Genomic DNA, 22771 nt, shown 5'->3' with positions numbered 1-22771 from the left:
TTTGAAATAAAACTTTTGGGAAAAATGACATTTTAGCCATAATATGTATTGGAGTACATGGAAGAGTAGTCCTTGCCTTACATCATTATGACATCCCATATGCGGCCAATTTGAAGTCTCCATGGGTATAGTGATTACCAATATTTACAACTTTTAAAAATTCATAACTTTCTTGTTGTTTGTCCAATATTGTTCAAACTTTCACCTATCAACTTGTCCGATTTTTCTTTTCCTTATAAAAACAAGTTTTTAGTTGGGTTGGATTCCCCTTTAAGTTTGAAATCTAATTTTGTGATAGATTGAGACATAAGGAAAATTCTGATATTTCATCCTTTCCCGTTTTAAGTTTCCATTTTTGTCTCCTTTATTTCTCTTTTCCCTAGCTCTTGGTCTTGTTATTATTATTATTACTCTACAAAGTTCCCAAAACCCCACCTTATTTTTTAGAGTGGTCTTAATTCCTTGTCTGTGTGTTGCGGCCCTCTACGTTCGTTGGTACATATATATCCTATCATCACACGAAGTTTGGACATCCAACCCGGGAATCCAACTTAGTCTTAGATTTTTAAGCTTGTCTTAATCGATTTAAGGATGTCACAGCCATACAGTTCATCAGGATTTTGTGAGTGTAAATCTTATTCTTGAGATATATATATTTTGAATGTTCACGACTATTTCCCGCAAAATAAGCGCAATTTTGTCACGGTTGCTTTTTAATTTCATGAAAATGAAAAATCACAGAGTCCCATACATTGAATATTATGTAGGCCTTATGATCCTCACAGTCACACCTGACGTGAACTAACCCCACTTGTTCACTGCTACCACCCTGCCTGTGGGGAATCTACAGGTAGGACTATGGTATGCCAATATTGTACAGAGCACACACTTTAAAAAATCATTAAAATATCACTTTTGTGACCAAAATGACTAATTTCCATACAGTTGCAATTTATTTTTCATTAGTAACTTGGGAATAATTTTTGTATTCACCAGAGTGCTCAAAAACTTGAATTTCGGGCATATTTTTTTGTACGCCCTCTATTGATGGAAAGTAACATGGCAAGAAAATTTTCATTTTTGATATCTATTTTTAATTAAGAAAAAAATAATTTAAAGAATCAAATTTAAATAAGAATCAAGTTGTATGAATAATAGGTCATGTAGGTGTAATGGAAACTGTCCGTGTAAAAAAATCAAGCACTTGCCCTAAAGAAAAAGAGAAAATAAGCCTAATATTGCCACCCTTATTTTGTCACACATGGATATATAAGTGAGAACAAGGTTATATCATAACCTTGTTCATTGAATGAGTGGCTACCAGTACACCCTGTCTGTGCTGTGGGGAATTTAGAGGTAGGACTATGGTATGCCAATGTTGTACAGAGCACACACTTTAAAAAATCATTAAAATATCACTTTTGTGACCAAAATTAGTAATTTCCATACAGTTGTAATTTATTTTTCATTAAATTGGGAATAATTTTTTTTCATTCACCAGAGCGCTCAAAAACTTGAATTTTGGGCATATATTTGTGTACGCCCTCTATTGGTGGAAAGTAATATGGCAAGAAAATTTTCATTTTTTTATCTCTATTTTTAATTAAGAAAAAATGATCTAAAGAATCAAATTTAAATAAGAGCCAAGTTGTATGAATAATAAATGTAATGGAAACTGTCAGTGTAAAAAAATCAAGCATTTGCCCCAAAGAAAAAGAGAAAATAAGCCAAACATTGCCACCCTTATTTTGCCAAACATGGAGATATAACTGAGAACAAGGTTATATCATAACCTTGTTCATTGAATGAGTGCCTAACCCAGGGAGCCCAGGACCTTACGTGTAATTTGGCATACTCACCCGACAAGCGTGAAGTATGGTCAAAATAATTCTCCGAATAAATAGTTAAAACAGAAATCAAGCACTTACCACGATTATATGGATGAAGGTCTAACGAGTGGCAGTTTCCTGAAAATTTTGGGCACGAACTGGAACCTCAAAAGAACAAAAAGTTCTCTCCTTCTAGGGCCCCGTCTCGATCGGCCTTTTTTGTTATGAATCGTAACAAAATGGCCGATCGAGACTGGGGTAGAAGGAGAGAATTTTTCGTTTTTTTGAGGTTCCAGTTTGTGCCCAGATGTCAGGAAACTGCCACTCGTTAGACCTTCATCCATATAATCGTGGTAAGTGCTTGATTTCTGTTTTAACTATTTATTCGGAGAATTATTTTGACCATACTTCATGCTTGTCAGGTGAGTATGCCTTACACATAAGGTCCTGGGCTCCCGCCCGCTATGTGGGCGGGAGTTCCCTGCGTTAAGTCACACCTAGATCAACAACAACAGCCCGCGGCTGGCAGCCGTCTTTTTCGATTTTTTTTTTAAAAACAATTTTAATTTGTTAAAAAAATTCTCCTCGTACACAGACGCCTCGCAATCATGCAGCCGCTATTAAAAGTATTAGTAATGGTGGTTAACTAGATCTACATGTAGTTAACGTAGCGGGCGGGAGCCCAGGACCTTACGTGTAATTTGGCATACTCACCCGACAAGCGTGAAGTATGGTCAAAATAATTCTCCGAATAAATAGTTAAAACAGAAATCAAGCACTTACCACGATTATATGGATGAAGGTCTAACGAGTGGCAGTTTCCTGAAAATTTTGGGCACGAACTGGAACCTCAAAAAACGAAAAGTTCTCTCCTTCTAGGGCCCCGTCTCGATCGGCCTTTTTTGTTATGAATCGTAAATGGCCGATCGAGACTGGGGTAGAAGGAGAGAACTTTTCGTTTTTTTGAGGTTCCAGTTTGTGCACAGATGTCTGCTACCAGCGTTCTTGCTAAGATTTTTCTTCCATGAATCGGAAACCCGCTGATTCGATGGTGGTTAAGTTTACACACGATGTTTTGATTTTCACATGTGCTTTGATCCAAAGGCAAGTTACGTTGCATATCCGTGAAGTTCAATGTAATGTGCACACCAATACCTAAAATTGATATCGACAAAAATATTAGAATGTTGTTGTTTATCTCAAAATTTAGGGGTCTTTTTTTGTCTGGACATGTTTTAAAGTGTTATGAGGTGTTAATGAGTTAAATATAGTTCATATACCTTTCGTTATGGACTCTCGTGAGTCCCGTTCTCTGGGAAGAAATATTAATCACGGTTTATATTGACAATGGCGGAAAAGAAAAAACAGAATAGAAGTCACAAACATCTTAGATTAATGAACGATCGTTTGGGAATGTTTTTAAATTGTTTTGAGGTCCTTACGAGTTAAAGTATATTTATTATTCACGTGCGGTATCATTCATTCAGTTCGTGTTAAGCAAGAGTGCATGCTAGTGTTGTTATCTAGAAAAAAAATCCCGGTCCGAAACCGTCCCGGCAACTTCAAAATTTCCTTATCGGGATCCCGGCTCGTCCTGAATCCCGAAACATATTTCCACGCACAAATGCAATCCAAAAGTGTATACATTTCCAGCCTGCGCACTGGCGGTGCACCAGACAGTCAAAGCATAGAACTATTACCGGTAACTGTTAGCTCCATGGTCAAAGTGTGCATGCCACCACCGCAAATTGTAAACATTCACTCAAAACGTGGGGAAAATAATGATGAGACAGTCAAAGCGTGCCACCACCGCAAACTGTAAACATTAATGACCACTGACATGACCCGAATTATGTTTGAGTCGACCCAGCTGCTGATCTGACAGTCCAATAACACACGTGTCGGTACGGTACCACTGATCTGTGGTCGGTGCGCACGTGGTTGACAGTTATAAGCAAATTGCGTAATGTCTTGTCAGTGCGCCTGTGGCCCTAGCTATCCCGGAATTTTAACTTTCAGTTTCACTCTCTCTCCCTCTCTCGTAACTCTGAACAGTATGATATCACCAAGGAGATGTCTCCTTGATATCACTACTACTGAGAAAAGTGAATACTATCTTATCAGAGAAGCTTATTTGGAAATTTACACAAGATTAGTCCCGGCGGCCGGCACTTCGCATCAAAACAACAAAATTAATTTTTTCTTTAATCATGAATTACTTTCGATCGAGAAAACATTATTTGAATAGATACTCAGACTATTCACAGTAAAAAAAAATATTTTGAACAACTATTTAAATATTAAGAAACATTGTTTAAGCCAGTCAATATACAACTGTTTTTAAACTATTAAACCAATAGAATTTTTTTAAAACTTTAAACAGTTTGTTTTTAAATATTTTTTGCAATTTCCAACGATATCATTTAAAACTGTTAATATCATTGATAATTTGTTTGATGCATTTAACAACATATTTTTACAACATATAGGGTATGATATGACTTTCAAAACAATGTTGTTTCAAAGTTTAAACAACGCCACTTTAAACATCGCCAATTCTAACAGCGTTTTGGTACAATTTTATAATTTAAGTCGAAATATATCTAGGAGAAATGATTTGACCATAGAGCTATTAACAGCTCCATGATTTGACCGACTGGTTTGCAATTGTAAACATCAAGTCAACAGATGACAGATGGTCCCCAGTCGTGAACGACCAAGCACTTCCCGTAACCCCCCCCCTTCTCTCTCTCTCCCAGCTCTAACCAGCTGAAACATGATGCGCATTCGTCTAGTTGTTATTTGCAAACCCTTTCGCAAAAAAATACCCCAACAAATACAATCATCACAAAATTAATGGCGACTTTTTTTAAATGACTAAATTTGCAAATACTCATAGATCATCATCGTCAATTGTTAGTAAATTATTTCATGATAAATTCACGAGTCCATACATATCGTAGCAGATTCAACTCGAAAGTATGGGGTAAATGAATGACTCGGTAAAACGAACTGAGGTGAAAGAGGTCTGCACATGAGACTATACAGTAGACGATTGTTGTCTGCTAAGATCTCTCGGAGCCGTGTGCAAAGCTAGATTGCGTGCATGCTCATGCGATCGACGAGTACAGATTGCGTAATATTTCGAGGTGCATGTGCACACAGCCAGTTGAAACTAAATTGTTCTCTCGTATTTCGTAAGTACAATTACTAATTAGGGAAATATTACAACATGAATTTGGCCATTATTGATTTTATTTTCCTGCCGGGATACGGTCTAAGTTGATTGATCCCGGAACCGTCTCGGAACCGTCTCGGAGCCTCAGACCGCCGGGAATTCATCCCGATCCCGGACCGACTGACAACACTAGTGCATGCAGGCAATCACGACAGGCAATACATCTGAGCATATTTAACTTTTACAACTTCGGATTTTAATCGGCCCCGGAAACAAAGTTTCTGCTTGTTATGTCGCAAATTCATAATCTTTTATGATCAGGATTTTCTTTTAATATCATATCATTGATGTTTAACTCTTAACCAAAACGTGCAAAATTTTTCGCTGTTGAAATAGAAATCCTACCAACTGGGTTTTCATATCACTTATGTGGCACATAAACTATGTACAGCATAGATAAATAAAACAGGAGAACACCATCGATCCTCCATAATAAGGGGTTAACGAGTGCTCAATTGGACAAAATTTGAAGAAATCAATTAGCAATTAAGTGTCAAGTAAAGAGTTTTTGTTTTCTCTTTGTATTGAAATGATCATCAAATCCTTATTTTCAGCTTCATAGTTTCCTGGTAGATTTATTTTTTCTCCCCAATTTTTCCTTATATTTACTTTTTTTATATCAGATCCCAAGCGCCACTCCGCAAGGCTCGGTGCGCCACAAGTGGCGCGCGCGCAGCGCGCCACCATTTGAGAATCCCTGCTCTAATATCAAAGTTTAATGGGTTTACATTTTTTTTTTGTACAGATATGACACCAGTCAGCAAAGCTCTCCTGATTCTTGGAAGTGTAGTATCCTGCTGTTTAGTTTTACTTGGTCCAAAATACCAGAACTACTTTGTCTATTCCAATGACTATCTGTTAGCTGGTAGAGAGGTATGTTGATTTGTGATATTATGATAATCTTATTAATATTAATGTGTTATCCATGTTACAGTATGACCTTGCTCACATTAAATACATCCAAACTTAATTCTATAATGAGTTGACTCCACAAAAAATGAAGTAAAAATTATTATTTTTAATTTTAAGAGTTGAAGTAAGTGAAGATTTTTAAAGTATGATTGAATGAATCCAAGGCAATAGCCCTATAATAATAAATATGGATATATATATATATATATAAATATAAAATAGACAAATAGCAGGGGAAAGTGAAAAAGGAATATTTAACAACCTTAATCTGTATATTTACTGTTAAGAACAAATAGATTTAGTGTTATTTAGGGATTTTAGTTCATTCATAGAAAATACATTAAGGAAAAAACCCACACACGTGCAATTAGAGAGAAGAAATGTTGATGTGTTTTGATCCTATCACAGGCCTTTGGTTGAAAGAGTTAACTTGAAGAATATAAGAAGCCTCTCTGATGCCAAATAAGCATAATTTTCACCAAATTTTGTTTGTATCAAGCTTGCTACGCAGTGCAGCTGCATCTGAGCTTTGTTCTGCAAGCCATGCAAATTCAAGAGATATGGACAATGCAATATAGTCGAAAATTATACTTTGTAAGAGTGCATTTGATTGGCCAAATTGGTTCTTTAGGACATTATCCTAAATTGAATTATTAAAATATGCCCATAAAGTATAATCAATAATGACTTGTAATTCAATGAAAGAGCTAATGAATGTGTGCATGTAGATACTTTTGTTAATTGTCAACTTTATATATTTGGTGGACTAGAGATGAGTAAGACCAAATCCCCTGATACAAGGGGTTTACACTTTATGCTGGATACTTGGCATATCAAGATGATTATATATGTACACTAACTTGAGTCTTGATTCTTGTCTCTTATGCTGTAGCCATGGCGGCTGCTGACCTGCAAGTTGGCTTTTCTTGAGATTCATTCGCTGCTCCTTGGAGCCTCGCTAATTTATCATTTCAGAGTATTGGAGAGGAGATATGGATCAGCGAAATTCATAGTAAGTAATTGAGCTTCTCTGTGTGATTCTTTTCTTTCACTCTCAGTGTAATAAATCTTGCATTGCATGCATTGCAAGGGCAATGGTATGAGGTGGGGTGCATCCCAAGGGCAATGGTACATGTATGAGGTAGGGTGCTTCCCAAAGGCAATGGTATGAGGTAGGGTGCTTCCCAAGGGCAATGGTATGAGGTAGGGTGCATTTAAGGGCAATGGTATGAGGTGGGGTGTATCCCAAGGGCAATGGTACAGGTGTATGAGGTAGGGTGCTTCCCAAGGGCAATGGTACAGGTGTATGAGGTAGGGTGCTTCCCAAGGGCAATGGTACAGGTGTATGAGGCGGGGTGCATCCCAAGGGCAATGGTACAGGTGTATTAGGTGGGGTGCATCCCAAGGGCAATGGTATGAGGTATGAGCAGGGGAATGCTTGCCCCTATGATTCCTAGAGAACTGATAAAAGGGGAAAAATTGAGGGGAAAAAAAATGAAAAAGAAAGAATGTAACTACCTATCACCCATTATTCAGTCTCATTTCCTCTACAGGGTATGTACAGCATTTTATATTCATTTCTCATCCATGTGACAGTTCAGAACCCGCTGCATAAAAGTTAACATTATGGTAACTTTGCCATGCAATTGTAACTTGCATAACTTGCATACATGTAGAAGCCTTGATTTTGATTGGCTGTTGATCAGCATTACCATTGGATTATGGCAAAGTTACCATATTAGTAACTTTTATGTGATGGGGCCCATAAGCTATTGTATGTATGTAATATGCATAATGGCTTTTCAATACCCATTATCTGATATGATTGCATTACATCAGTTGCAATCATTCTGGATGTGTGGGTTGAAAGTAAAGGTCATAGGTCAACCATGATCCCTGGGACTTGGTTTGAAAGGTCAATGACCTATTTGATAACCATGCTTCCAAAATGGATTGCCCACATGCAGTATTATTTCATTGAAAGCAAAAACAATGCAAAATATTGGAAATACACTGTAGTCTATGTCATGTCGTGTGTTGATCAAAAATAATGGTATCGATAAAGAGGTTTCAATGACATTTGCTCATGTGACAAGTACTCTTGGAAAAATACACATATTAAGCAAAACATGAAGCATATAGACCTCAATCTAATCCTAGTACTTGCATCTTTCGGAACCAAAATCCCTATTACAACTCTAACCACATGTAAAACATGAACACATGTGTGCGTTTAATACAGCCTTGGGCCTGTGTCAGAGACAATTATTTACATGTTACCAATATGGTAACTTTTATTGTACATGTACATAACTGGTTAGCAGGTAATCAAAATCAAGTTTTCAATAGCTAGTAGTCCCATTATGGAAAATTACCATAATTTTGATATGGGCTCCAAGCCTTTTAAAAATGGTTAAATGATTGATATGTGTTTAACATTTTGAATCGTTTTATTCCTTTCCAGTCGTTTCTTTTAGCCAATAGTCTATTCTCTGTCGGGGTGGAAGCGGCTACTATTTTCGCCCTCGAGGCACTAGAGTATCGGGTGTTGCCTCAGACTTTGTGTGGACCGTAAGTTATGTGATCATGATATGAAGTCTGGAAATATGGGCTAGGTATAATGTATATATACCATATACATGTACATGTACATGTATAGTAAGCGATTTGAGTTGAGAACACAGTTGGTAAGTGTAAGGGTGAAGTAATTTAGGAACCTCTCTCTTTTTTAAGTCAAATTATTGGGGACCACAAAAACATGTATGACTTTTGATGAATTTGACCTTAAAGAGGTTTATAAACACATATTTTGCATATTTTTTTTGTAACATCGAATGATTATACAAATAATTGTTTAATTGATAAGTAATTCTATAGCAAACCAGGGATTAAAAGTTCAAACAGTTTTAATATTAAAGCTAAGTGCTTGTTATGATTACAATCTCAAAATATGTTTTAACAGAATCCAATAAAATGTCTTTTTTGGTGTTAGATATCAGATTATCAGCTTTTAAAGTTTCAGCTACGATTTCATGATTTCACAAAGATAAGTTGATTTCAATGTACCAGATCTAGATCTATATGGTGCTAATTAACCTTGATTTTAAAGGTAAATGGGTTTGTACAGAATCCAATGAAATGACCACCAAAGTGTCTGTTTGTATAAATAAAACATATGTGCCAAAGGATTCTGGAACAAATTGTGTAATTGCTGAGAAATCAGCAAATAAGCACAGGATTCGGGTCAAGGCATCGGGCACGACATTCAAAGCAATGATTATACACTGTCCCATGTGCGCTTATCGGTGTTGGTGATCTTCTGTGTGAACATTTTTCAGCGTAGATTTCAAGATTTCACAAAGTTTAGTTTATGTAACTGTACCAGATCTAGATCCTCGATATACTGACAATAAAGCTTTGTTTTACAGACTTTCTCATGAAATCAGTGTTTACTGCTACCACTGGCATTTCTCTTTAAAGGATTCTCATGAAATAATTGTGTGCTGCATTTACTTTATTTTAGTACATTTAAAGGTCAAGTCCACCACAACAAAAAGTTTGTTTGAATAAAAAGAGAAAAATCCAGCAAACAACACTGAAAATTTCATCAAAATTGGATGTAAAATAAGAAAGTTATGACATTTTAAAGTTTCGCTTCATTTCACAAAAAAGTTATATGCACATCTCTGTCGGTATGCAAATGAGGGAACTGATGACATCACTCACTCACTATTTCTTTTGTATTTTATTATATGAAATATGACATATTTTGATTTTCTTGTCATTGTCATGTGAAATGAAGTTTCATTCTTCCCTAAACATGTGGAATTCCATTATTTTAACATTTTGTGCTTCGGGCAAGGAGGTCCTAATCATCAAAGTTGTAAAAATTGAAAAATTTTATAATTCAAACAATAAAAAACAAAAGAAATAGTGAGTGAGTGACATCATTGACTCTCATTTGGATGTAACTGGCTCGTTCATATAACTATTTTGTTAAAAATAAGTGAAACTTTGAAATGTCATAACTTTCTTATTCTACATCCGATTTTGATGAAATTTTCAGCATTGTGCTTGTCTGATTTTTCTCTATTGATTCAAAATCAACATTTTTCTGAGGTGGACTTGACTTGACCTTTAAACACATCTTTTAAGTTACGCCCCCACCTCCCTTCAATAATTCAATTTACAGTAGTCTAGCTCATGTAAACTGCTGTAACAGGTTTTACAAGAATAATGTCACCTATAAGAAGTCCTGAATAATTTTTGAACTCCAGGAATTGTTATTTGGTAAACATTCTTCCAGCATCCTTTCATTTTGTATGATATGGCTTATTCCCACTTTATCCAACTACAGACTAGAAAGATTGACAATTCATGTGAATCTTATGAAGAATCCTTTTTATAGGCATATTAATGATGTGTTGTTTTTAATTCTTTCTTTGTTATTTTTAATTTCAGACAAAGCATTGTATTGTCAATGTTTGTACCATTCTTCATGGACATTCCTAATGTTTCTACACAAACTCACTTCTTGGCTGATGTCGTGGCAGGGAAGTGGATATCCTACATACTGGGTGTATATGTAAGTCATCTTTGACTTTTACACAGTTATGGGTTTTCTGTGCATAGGAAGGATTATTAAATTAACTATTCAATTTGCAAGTAAATATTCTATTGTAAAGTAATGGTATTGTTTATTGTACATGTAGATAATAGTCATCATGTACTGTAGTACACACACAGACACTGTCACTATGTCAACACATTGCATAGATATTCCAGTTTAACTTTTTAAAGGAAAAACTGCCATCACATTATTTCTACAAAGTGGATGGTACAAAGTGGCATCTTGTACCTGCCATCAAATCAATGACTTAATAAAAAGAAGAATATTTTGCAAATTGTTGCTCCAAAATTCAAAATGCCACTATTGATAAAATTGTAAAATGGAGAACCCATTTATTAGTATTTGTTTCTGGATCTGGAATGGACAGTTTGATTAATGATCAGTGAACATTTGAGATTAGAATAGTGGATAGACAATGTAATTTAAAGACACTATATACTTCTCAATCTTAGATTATGTTTCCTTTCTTCTTGGTACATAAAGAATTTTGAGAAATTTAATATCTTTTTATACATTCAGCTGACGACTCTAACACACACTACACCTGTTGCTATTGCCTATGGAATCATGGCAGGAATTCTTTATCGTCTTAACTTCCTGTACATCAAGAATTGGGTAATGATTCCCAAGGTGATGGCTTCATTCTCTCAAGGTTTATTTGGTTGGCTGCTTTCCTCACGACCACCAAGCGAGGGGGCTTTACCCATGGGTGCAACGCTGGAGATTCAGAGACAGCAGAGGATGGAGTTATTGGAGCAGAGGATGCTACTTGCTCAGGCTCAGAGGTTTAGGAGTATCCATAGACAGAATGCTATTAGGAGACCTATAAGACAGGTAAATCCCTCAGATAGGATGTTAAATAGATACAATGCTATTAGGAGACCTATAAGACAGGTTAACCCCTCCGATAGGATGTTAAATGACAATTGTGCTATTAATGTAGGAGATCAATAAGACAGGTAATTCCCTCGGATAGGATGTTAAATAGACATTTATGCGATAAGGAGACCAATAAGACAGGTAAACCCCTCGGATAGGATGTTAAATAGACAATTATGCTATTAGGAGACATCTAAGGCAGGTAAACCATCTGATAGGATGTTAAATAGACAATTATGCTATAAGGAGACAAATAAAACGGGTAAACCCCTCTTATAGGATGTTAAATGCGCTGTCATTTATTGGCCGTATCCAGCCCAATGAATTACCAATCATTACCGTCAAGTTCCTCAACGAATGAAACTTTTGTGGTGCGCGAGTCAGCCTCATGGCAACAACATTGCTAACAGCTAGAGCAATTAGACCATTATTACTGACTTGAGCTGGGGTTTCCCCATGTATATGTGCAAATGCGGATGAACTTTACATAAAAGCAGTAATTATCGACAATGACGGAAAGGTTATCAATAATCTCTAAGTGGCAAAAACATGTCATTATCAACAGAACTAGCGATAAAGAGGTTATTGATAATAGCACTGCTTGATAGAATACTTAGTGATGATATCAAAGAATCCTTTTCCAATATAGTGATGATTCAAAACAAAGAAGTCCTTACACAAAACAAGCATCTGTTGGTTAGAACTTAGGACTTCTTAGTAATTGATTCACCCTCAAACACTTTGACTATTTTAATGCAATAAGGTTGAATTGCTTTGCTGATTAATGGCTGCGACATCACATTTCTGCATACAGCAACTGTTGCAGCAGATATGGGGAGGGGTGTTGATATACTTTACATGGTGATAAAATTGGAGTTTGCATTATTATCATCATGAAATGGTTTAATCGATCCAAATCAGCTTTACTTTCAGAGTGAAAGGTTCATTCAATTATCTGAAGATTTAATCATCTCTCTAACATTTAATCTACAGACATTTCCATTGAGGAGGAATGAAAGTAGCAGCAGCCCTCATCAACAGAATAGTATGAGAAATGGTGAACATAATGGTGGTAAGATTCATCTTCAATTTTACTGGAGGGAAAGGTAGACGGAGGAAGAAAAAAAAAAGGGAGGGCAGAGGGATATGAAGAAAAAAAGCAAAAAGATTGAAGTCCCCAGTTTTCTGCAATGTGGAAAATTGAATCGTTTCATTGGATTCAAAACCTGTTAACCTTTTTTCGAAATATCTTCTTTTAAACAGATTTTGCTATTTCAAATTGTTTTGTTACTAGTTAGTCCATATAATTTCATATCTCCAAACAAAACAGCTTTTTCAAAAACATGAATTTGGGGGGCTTAAGAAAAGATGTAGGTGATAAGATATATGTATGGAGTGGATATTCGAGGAAACAGGTGATGAAAATTAAGAGAACAGTGAATCTGATAATAATAGTAAATAAAAATAACAAATAGTAATAATTAGACTTATATCACGCCAAATCCACTCTGTAGAGTGCTCAAGGTACTTTTTAGTAAATTCTTAAAGAAATTACGAAGAATTGAACAAAAATGTTTTGAAGGTAATGTTTGAAAGTTTTAGAGGTCAAGCACTGTTTGATAAGAGTATGAATGTTTAATTTATTTATATTTGTTTGACAGGTGTGAACTTCCCACCACCGAATGGGTCAACACCCCCCTCTACCAATCCCCCTTCTCCATCACCAGTACCTATCTCTGATCAACCCTCTACCAGTAGATCTGATGATAGCTCTTTACACGGATCACATGCAGAAGAAGATAAGGTAATGTGACCAATCACAACTGTGATTTATAGAGATATGATTGATATTTAAAATTGACTGATTGTAATTATTTATTGTAATATGGTTTGCCATAAACTTTCATGAGGGATCAAATGCGCATGATGATGATGATAAATAATTGTGTGTTTTTTATACATTACTCATGTCTGTCATTTATGACATTCCTTGCACTTGTGTGATGATGATCATCATCAATAGAACACCAGTATTACCAATATCATCTTTATCATCATGATCATCATCAATAGAACACCAGTATTACCAATATCATCTTTATCATCATGATCATCATCAATAGAACACCAGTATTACCAATATCATCTTTATCATCATGATCATCATCAATAGAACACCAGTATTACCAATATCATCTTTATCATCATGATCATCATCAATAGAACACCAGTATTACCAATATCATCTTTATCATCATGATCATCATCAATAGAACACCAGTATTACCAATATCATCTTTATCATCATGATCATCATCAATAGAACACCAGTATTACCAATATCATCTTTATCATCATGATCATCATCAATAGAACACCAGTATTACCAATATCATCTTTATCATCATGATCATCATCAATAGAACACCAGTATTACCAATATCATCTTTATCATCATGATCATCATCAATAGAACACCAGTATTACCAATATCATCTTTATCATCATGATCATCATCAATAGAACACCAGTATTACCAATATCATCTTTATCATCATGATCATTATCAATAGAACACCAGTATTACCAATATCATCTTTATCATCATGATCATCATCAATAGAACACCAGTATTACCAATATCATCTTTATCATCATGATCATCATGATAAATGCATTGTTATTGCCATTCTCAATAATAATCTCCATCAGCATTTTCATCTACATCATCATAATAATGATGATGTATTTATAGCACCTAATATTTAATGTTATAAGCACTTTACATTAGAGTTATTACCCCTCTCATTGGATCGTGTCATACCCGCACACAATGTATACATGTTTTCCACTCCCTGGGGACTGTTCCAACAAGAGTTCCAATACTCAATTGCTAGATATACTTCATAGGCTTTCCTACCTGCTACCCATTTAACACCTGGGTGGAAAGTGGCAAAATGACCTTGTCTGAGGTCTTTTATTATCAGAAGAGGGTCATGGGCTCCCGGGCGGATTACTGAAGCATGCGTTCTCAACGTGTCCCTCCCCTCTACCAGAGATGCGGACTCTGTTAGTGGAAAATACATTGCCCCTTGGATAGGATGATAAGTTGAGGACCCATGTTTTGGAGAATCCCAACCTTTGCATGTACGAACCTACTACACTCTTATATGAGTAAGGGGAACCCCGGTGTAGTGATCTACCTGCACCCCCAATCAGTGTTTTTGGGAAGAGAGACCTGAAGGTCACTGATTATGTTCGCATTTCACCTCCCAGTCATAAGTGATTCCGATAAACCACCAACATTTTATCATCATCAGCATTAACTTCTTATCATCATTAACATCTCCAATCCTTCAATCTTTTTTCATCTGAATCATCATTGTGGATATCAACAATTGAAATATTATTGTTACCCTTATTATTGCCATTATTCCATCGTCAGATACAGCAACTTGTTGATATGGGATTCAACCGTGGCGCTGTGATGCAAGCTCTGAGTATGTCTAACAATGATGTCACCATGGCAACAACAGTACTTCTTCAGGAATGAGCCAATCAGAAGCTTGGTTGCATTGATGTGCAATATTACAGATAGACTTGGTACTGAATATCAAACTTTATATTGCCTATTGGTTCATTTCTGCTATGTTGGTTCAACTGAATTGTACAGTCGTCAATCCTGAGTCATTGGAAACAAGTGATGTAGGGCCTATAATTTAATAAAGGCCTGGTCACACCGCCCGAGCGTTGTTGAATCGGTCGTGGAGCGGTAGGGAGAGAGGGTCGAATTTCGCTCACAAAATTGGGGGAAAAAAAAAATCGAAGTTGGAAATGGTGAACAGTAGCGAGCAGTGATGATTTTTTTTCTCTCCGCTCCACGACTGCTCCAACGCTCGGGCGGTGTGACCAGGCCTTTAGTTGCCAATCTCATTTGAAAATATCGCAATCATTGATGAAATTTTATTACTGCTGCTAATGTTGCAATTACTGATCTAATAGATCAAAAGTAGAATAAATCTAATAGCATTGTTCAGTTTTGTGAAATATGAAGTGGTCTTTTTAGAATGAACCTTGAAAATTCTTTGAAGATCTCTGAAGCCCTGGTAACAACCAATTGTGCATCCCTGCAGGTGTGAGTCACAGTGACGTGACCTATGGTGAATCAATCCTTGCAGTGCTTACTTGAATCTGTACTTGATCATTAAGTACACAGGAGCATGTAGAATACATAAGATGGCAGTGGGATAATACTGTATGTGGATATGTGTTCTTTAAATGCAAGACACCCGAACTTATTTGACATGTACCCAGTTAATTTCAGCCCTCTACTTTCTCTTGAAGATTTCTAAAATGGTCAATTCAAATAGTCCATGGTAACGAGCATCCCAAGACCAGATAAAGATATGTGTAACTGTACCCAGTTAATTTCAGCTCTCTTCTTTCTCTTGAAGATTTCTAAAATGGTCAATTCAAATAGTCCATGGTAACAAGCATCCCAGGATCAGACAAAGATATGTGTAACTGGATGAAACACATATTAAAATTTGTACAGAGTTGATTGCAGCTGCCATACACATGTATACAAAGCCATGTAGAACAGGCTGCAACCAGTGCTATAGACATTAAACCAATCTAAACAGATGTATTTTATTCAACATTATCAACCATTCAAAAGACCTGACTTGCTCTCCATAATGTGTTTTTTTGGTATGAATAATTTTCTATGCATTGCTTATTTTTTCAAATAGTTCACGTCTGTAGAGCAATTGGTTTTATAAAATATATTTTGTATAATGTATTTTATATGTTTTCTAATACTACATGTAATGCACTTTCACAATGTTTAAGGATATCTATTGAATTTAGAATGCCAAGTAATCTGTTTCATGTTTCCATTTAGCTACCTGTTGTCTTGCAAGTGCTGAAGCAACTAAAATCACACAAAAAGGACTTTTTAGCTTTTCAGCGTTTTATATACATCTCGGCAGAGCATGGTAACTAATATTTGGTGGCAATATCTCCCAAGGTTCCCATGATGTAGCCATATGAATGCATAATTAACTCTTTAGGAATGGGAAACAAAGTTGTGACATTTTAAAGATTTGCATTATTTCGGTTTTCATCAGTTTTATGTATGTCTTCATGAATATTTAATTAGCAAACTGATGACATCATACCCCTACTTGTTCTTTGGTATTTTATTACATGAAATTATTTTTATTCAAACTTTGTCGTCTTAGAATGAAAATAAATGGATTGACAACAAAAAACTAAAAAACAACACAGTATAACATTTTCATTATTTTTAATATGTAATTGTTATTTCTCATTTGCCCTATAATCATAAAGTCTGCAATAATTTTAAGTAAATATTAATACTTACATGTATATATATTACTGATTAATCATTCCACTTTGTACCAAACGTAACACCCTACACAAAATAATATAATATACATCATCACATCTTAGTTTTGATAAAGTGTAACTATACCTTTTTACAGTGAAATTCAATATAAATGTAATTAGAATAACACTAAGAAATATCATAATCAAATTGATAACCGATCATCTTGCTCATATGTATCTAAACACAAAACATATTGAGCGTAAGTGAAAAAATACAAAAATCTTTAGTGTCATATTTCCCATGGTAATTCAATTCATTCTTTATTTCACAGATAAGATAACAATATACAAAGTTGTAATCAGTTAATACACAGTCGCATGGCTTTCCATGAAGGTTATAATAAACAGTAAGACTGGATGGCCTCACTCAATAGTCCATAGTGAAACAACATTAATACTAAAACACAAAATCTTTTGCATGGGCGGAAATCTGTCCCCAAAGGTGGGGGGGGGGGGGGTACCAGGGGCTGGGAAATTTGACAAGCCAAAAAAAAAAAGTTTTCACCCTAAATGTAAGGTCATTTATTCCAAAATACATGTGTTATTTTGATTGCGATGAAGTATTTTTCTCCATCATAACAGACCAAAAATAGTAGGGGGGACATTTGATATTGTGTACCCCATGATCTTTTCAATGAGTATGAAAAAATTATTTTTTTGAATACACGATTGGGTGTGATAGGGAATATGTCTGTGAGCGGCAGATAAACTTTCATTAAAATACAATGGTAAGGGAGTAAAATAAATTTGACACCTCACAAATCCCCAAGTTGGGAAAAATATGCTGTTAACACATAATCATTATATATGGCTGGAAAAATGATATTCTTCCAAATAATTTGATAGCATATTTATGTGGTTTGTGTTAACGCTTGGAAAATAAGTAGGTATTCCTTGTAGTTATGAAAATTTTGATTGCACCAAAGTAAGGCATGACTGCAATGAATGAAACCCTAGCCAATGATGTCATAATCCTACATGAGTTAGTAAACATATTTGCAAATCCCTTTTTAATGACGTTAACTTGACAATTGATACTAAAAAGTGTTCATTAAACAAGTATAATGTTAACGACATATATTTTCCGTAAATCAGGGATTTGTGAGGTGTCATTTTTTTTACTCGTTATATCAGTAGCAAAATTAAGATTTTGAGAAAAAAAAATGATGTATGGAAAATTTTTAAGCAACTAGTCTGACGCATTGATGGGGATCGGATTGACAACGATCATGGATTTATTTTTCTACCATCCCACGAACATCACCAGACCTAAGCATCTGTATGGTAAAAAGAAAAAGGAACCGTTTATATTAATTGGATTTTCCAACATACACTTATCAATTCATAGTCATACCAAGTAGATTGATAAAGGGGCAGAACGGTTTGTAAAGTATGGGGGGGGGGGGGTTAATTATAGAAAATCAAAGTGAGATTTATCTTTTTATTGTCTTTGTTTATGAAAAATGAGTGAGTGTGTGTGTGTGTGGGGGGGGGGGGGAGTGGGAGGGTCTGTGATGAGCTCTGGTATTGAAATAGTTCACTAACCCTACAATTAGACCCAACTGCATTTCAGTCAAATATTGAATGGTATATGTATCACACTCATCTGCTATGCCTTGTAGAATAAAATCAATTTTAATATCTTATTTTCAGCCATGCAGGTCGGTGATGAATGATCAAAAGTAGAAGACACAGATGATAAAAGGAATACCCAATACCTTTGACACCACAATTAAAGACAAACAAACCTTTTGCAGCTCTTCTTTTGTTTTGTCTTCAAGTTCTCTGATCTGCTCGATAGTCATGTCATACCACTCATCCAGATTGCAAAACATTTTACGATAGAAGTTACGATGAATGCGATGATTAGCCTGCATGATAATTAATACAATATGCTAGGAACATGTAAGTGCATACAGTCATGATGAGAGAGAACATGAGTATGTAAAATTGATCGAGCTCTCTATAAATTTTGTGACTCACATCTTTAAAAAGCAAGTTCACCCTAACAAAAACTTCAGGTGAATAAAAATAGATAAATATCACTAGCATCACACTGAAAATTTCATCAAAATCGGATGTGAAATGAGAATGTTATAACATTTAACACATCACTAAATTTCACAAAACAGTTATGCACATCCTGGTCGATATGTAAATGAGGGAACTGATGACATCATCCACTCACTATTTTTTGTATTTCATTATATGAAATATTTTCATTTTCATGTGAAACATATTTTTATTCTTCCCTGAACATGTGGAATTACCATCGTTCTAACATTTTGTGGTTCAGTCAAGTTGGTCATGGTCAAATCTATAAAATAGTAAATATCGTAAAATAAAAAAAACACACAAAAGAAATCATAATAAAGGGGCATCATTAACTCTCCTATTTGCATAATGAAATGATCCACATCATTTGTATTGCGCCATATTTCTGTTCAAACACATTAATAGGCGCAGGCTCATCCAAATAAGCTAATTACTACATTTCTGCCGAAATAAGTGAGTTTTGAAAGACGATTTTAAGAGTTCAATGCTGTCAATTTTATGGAGTGAAGAAGGGAGGGAGTTCCTGAGGCGTGGAGCAATTGATGAAAAGGCACGGTCTCCATATCCCTTTATCATTAAGTTGTGAAACAAGAAAAAGGCCCTTCTAAAAATAAAAACCTCAATTGTATTGTTCAATAAGTTCGATGACATATCGCAGAACGAACACAAGAACAAGGTGATTGAGTAACCTCTTTTGATCGCGGTATTAAAGGTCAAGTCCCCCTCATAAAAATGTTGATTTGAATCAATAGAGAAAAATCAGAAAAGCATAATGCTGAAAATTTCATCAAAGTCGGATGTAAAATAATAAAGTTATGACATTTTAAAATTTCGCTTGTTTTAACAAAATAGTTATATGCACAATTTAGTTACATGGGAACGAGAGAAGCGATGACGTCCATCACCCACAATTTTTTTTTGTTCGAATTAAAGACCATTTCACTTTTTTGCAGATTTGAAAATAAGGACCCACTTGACTGAACCACAAAATGTTAAGCAATGGTAATTCAAAATGTTTAGGGAGAAATAAGTCTTTGTTTTCACAGGACAATGAGAAAATTAGAATAATTCATATTTCATATAATAAAATACAAAAGAAATAGTGAGTGAGTGATGTCATCAGTTTCCTCATTGGCATACCGACCAGGATGTGCATATGACTATTCTGTGAAATTAAGCGAAACTTAATAATGTCATTACTTTCTTATTTTACTTCCATTTAGATGAAATTTTTAGTGTTATGCTTGTTGAATTTTTCTCTTTTTATTCAAAATCAAATTTTTGTTGAGGTGGACTTGTCCTCTATCTATTTTCCAATCATGTTTGTTGGAAGAGTTAGCCACGGTATGTTGTAACTGACCTGAGTTGACCAAAGTTTGTATTCCATAATGGAGGCCTCTATGAAGATCTATAGCGCAAATTAGGCACTTGCATAGTAAAATTTAAACAAAATGTATGAAATTTGTCACGTTTATACAGTCACGTTTTTTCTTCAACAATTTAAAGAATTGTTAAAATGATATGAGAAACTGAACATCGCATTTTGAAATTCAACTTTTGTATAAAATCTGAATTGTACCGGGTCATTTCATGGTTGTACAAGGTGTTTACCTCTGAAGAACCTTCCGATGAAAGTACGAATCATTAACTTTAAGAGGTAGACTCTTCTGAAACATTTACTTCAAATTTACCTTTTAAAATCTAACTTCATGCAGATATATCGGACATTTACTTTAAAAAATTAACTAAATATGATTCCATCATGCACCTGTTCCTAAATATGTGCGAAATATGATTTGAATACTTACTCTCTTGATAACACTCTGAACCTTAGTTTGCAATCCCCACCATTTGAACTCAACTTACCTTAATCATAACACTCTGAACCTTAGTTTGCAATCCCCACCATTTGAACTCAACTTACCTTAATCATAACACTCTGAACCTTAGTTTGCAATCCCCACCATTTGAACCCAACTTACCCTAATCATAACACTCTGAACCTTAGTTTGCAATCCCCACCATTTGAACTCAACTTACCTTAATCATAACACTCTGAACCTTAGTTTGCAATCCCCACCATTTGAACTCAACTTACCTTAATCATAACACTCTGAACCTTAGTTTGTAACCCCACCATTTGAACTCAACTTACCTTAATCACAACACTCTGAACCTTAGTTTGCAATCCCCACCATTTGAACTCAACTTACCCTAATCACAACACTCTGAACCTTAGTTTGCAACCCAAACCATTTGAACTCAACTTACCCTAATCATAACACTCTGAACCTTAGTTTGCAATCCCCACCATTTGAACTCAACTTACCCTAATCATAACACTCTGAACCTTAGTTTGCAACCCAAACCATTTGAACTCAACTTACCTTAATCATAATACTCTGAACCTTAGTTTGTAACCCCACCATTTGAACTCAACTTACCTTAATCACAACACTCTGAACCTTAGTTTGCAATTCCCACCATTTGAATTCAACTTACCCTAATCATAACACTCTGAACCTTAGTTTGCAACCCAAACCATTTGAACTCAACTTACCTTAATCATAACACTCTGAACCATAGTTTGTAACCGCACCATTTGAACTCAACTTACCTTAATCACAACACTCTGAACCTTAGTTTGCAATCCCCACCATTTGAACTCAACTTACCCTAATCATAACACTCTGAACCTTAGTTTGCAACCCAAACCATTTGAACTCAACTTACCTTAATCATAACACTCTGAACCATAGTTTGTAACCCCACCATTTGAACTCAACTTACCTTAATCATAATAATCTGAACCTTAGTTTGCAATCCCCACCATATGAACTCAAGTTACCCTAATCACAACACACTGAACCTTAGTTTGCAACCCAAACCATTTGAACTCAACTTACCTTAATCATAATACTCTGAACCATAGTTTGTAACCCCACCATTTGAACTCAACTTACCTTAATCACAACACTCTGAACCTTAGTTTGCAATCCCCACCATTTGAACTCAACTTACCTTAATCATAACACTCTGAACCTTAGTTTGCAATCCCCACCATTTGAACTCAACTTACCCTAATCATGACACTCTGAACCTTAGTTTGCAATCCCCACCATTTGAACTCAACTTACCTTAATCATAACACTCTGAACCTTAGTTTGCAATCCCCACCATTTGAACTCAACTTACCTTAATCATAACACTCTGAACCTTAGTTTGCAATCCCCACCATATGAACTCAACTTACCTTAATCATAACACTCTGAACCTTAGTTTGCAACCCCCACCATTTGAACTCAACTTACCCTAATCATAACACTCTGAACCTTAGTTTGCAATCCCCACCATTTGAACTCAACTTACCTTAATCATAACACTCTGAATTTTAGTTTGCAATCCCCACCATTTGAACTCAACTTACCTTAATCATAACACTCTGAACCTTAGTTTGCAATCCCCACCATTTGAACTCAACTTACCTTAATCATAACACTCTGAACCTTAGTTTGCAATCCCCACCATTTGAACTCAACTTACCCTAATCATAACACTCTGAACCTTAGTTTGCAATCCCCAGCATTTGAACCCAACTTACCCTAATCATAACACTCTGAACCTTAGTTTGCAATCCCACCATATGAACTCAACTTACCCTAATCATAACACTCTGAACCTTAGTTTGCAATCCCCACCATTTGAACTCAACTTACCTTAATCATAACACTCTGAACCTTAGTTTGCAATCCCCACCATTTGAACTCAACTTACCCTAATCATAACACTCTGAACCTTAGTTTGCAATCCCCACCA

The 22771-nt window shown here is 35.4% G+C and overlaps 2 protein-coding genes across 2 annotated transcripts in view; one reads left to right on the top strand and one right to left on the bottom strand.

Annotated features, from left to right (window-relative positions):
- The first annotated feature begins 525 nt into the window (after positions 1 to 525).
- LOC121429896 (ubiquitin-associated domain-containing protein 2-like) lies at positions 526 to 15274 on the top strand. Its single transcript, XM_041627156.1, has 9 exons — positions 526 to 622; positions 5813 to 5940; positions 6872 to 6991; positions 8444 to 8550; positions 10441 to 10564; positions 11129 to 11443; positions 12482 to 12560; positions 13150 to 13292; positions 14934 to 15274. The coding sequence occupies exons 1-9, from the start codon at positions 592 to 594 to the stop codon at positions 15039 to 15041; spliced, it is 1155 nt and encodes a 384-aa protein (XP_041483090.1). The 5' UTR covers positions 526 to 591; the 3' UTR covers positions 15042 to 15274.
- A 1505-nt stretch (positions 15275 to 16779) lies between these two features.
- The window catches only part of LOC121429773 (phosphatidylinositol transfer protein alpha isoform-like), a 33523-nt gene continuing 27531 nt past the window's right edge, over positions 16780 to 22771 (bottom strand). The window contains exons 9-10 of the mRNA XM_041626992.1: positions 18649 to 18771; positions 16780 to 18177 (exon numbers count right to left, since the gene is read on the bottom strand). Of these exons, the coding sequence (XP_041482926.1) occupies positions 18136 to 18177; positions 18649 to 18771 (165 nt within the window). The 3' untranslated portion in view covers positions 16780 to 18135. The remainder of the gene's footprint in view (positions 18178 to 18648; positions 18772 to 22771) is intronic.

This window comes from Lytechinus variegatus, chromosome 16, assembly GCF_018143015.1.
Source record: "Lytechinus variegatus isolate NC3 chromosome 16, Lvar_3.0, whole genome shotgun sequence".
NCBI classification, from domain to species: Eukaryota; Metazoa; Echinodermata; class Echinoidea; order Temnopleuroida; family Toxopneustidae; genus Lytechinus; species Lytechinus variegatus.
This window is presented reverse-complemented; position numbering and strand designations above follow the sequence as displayed.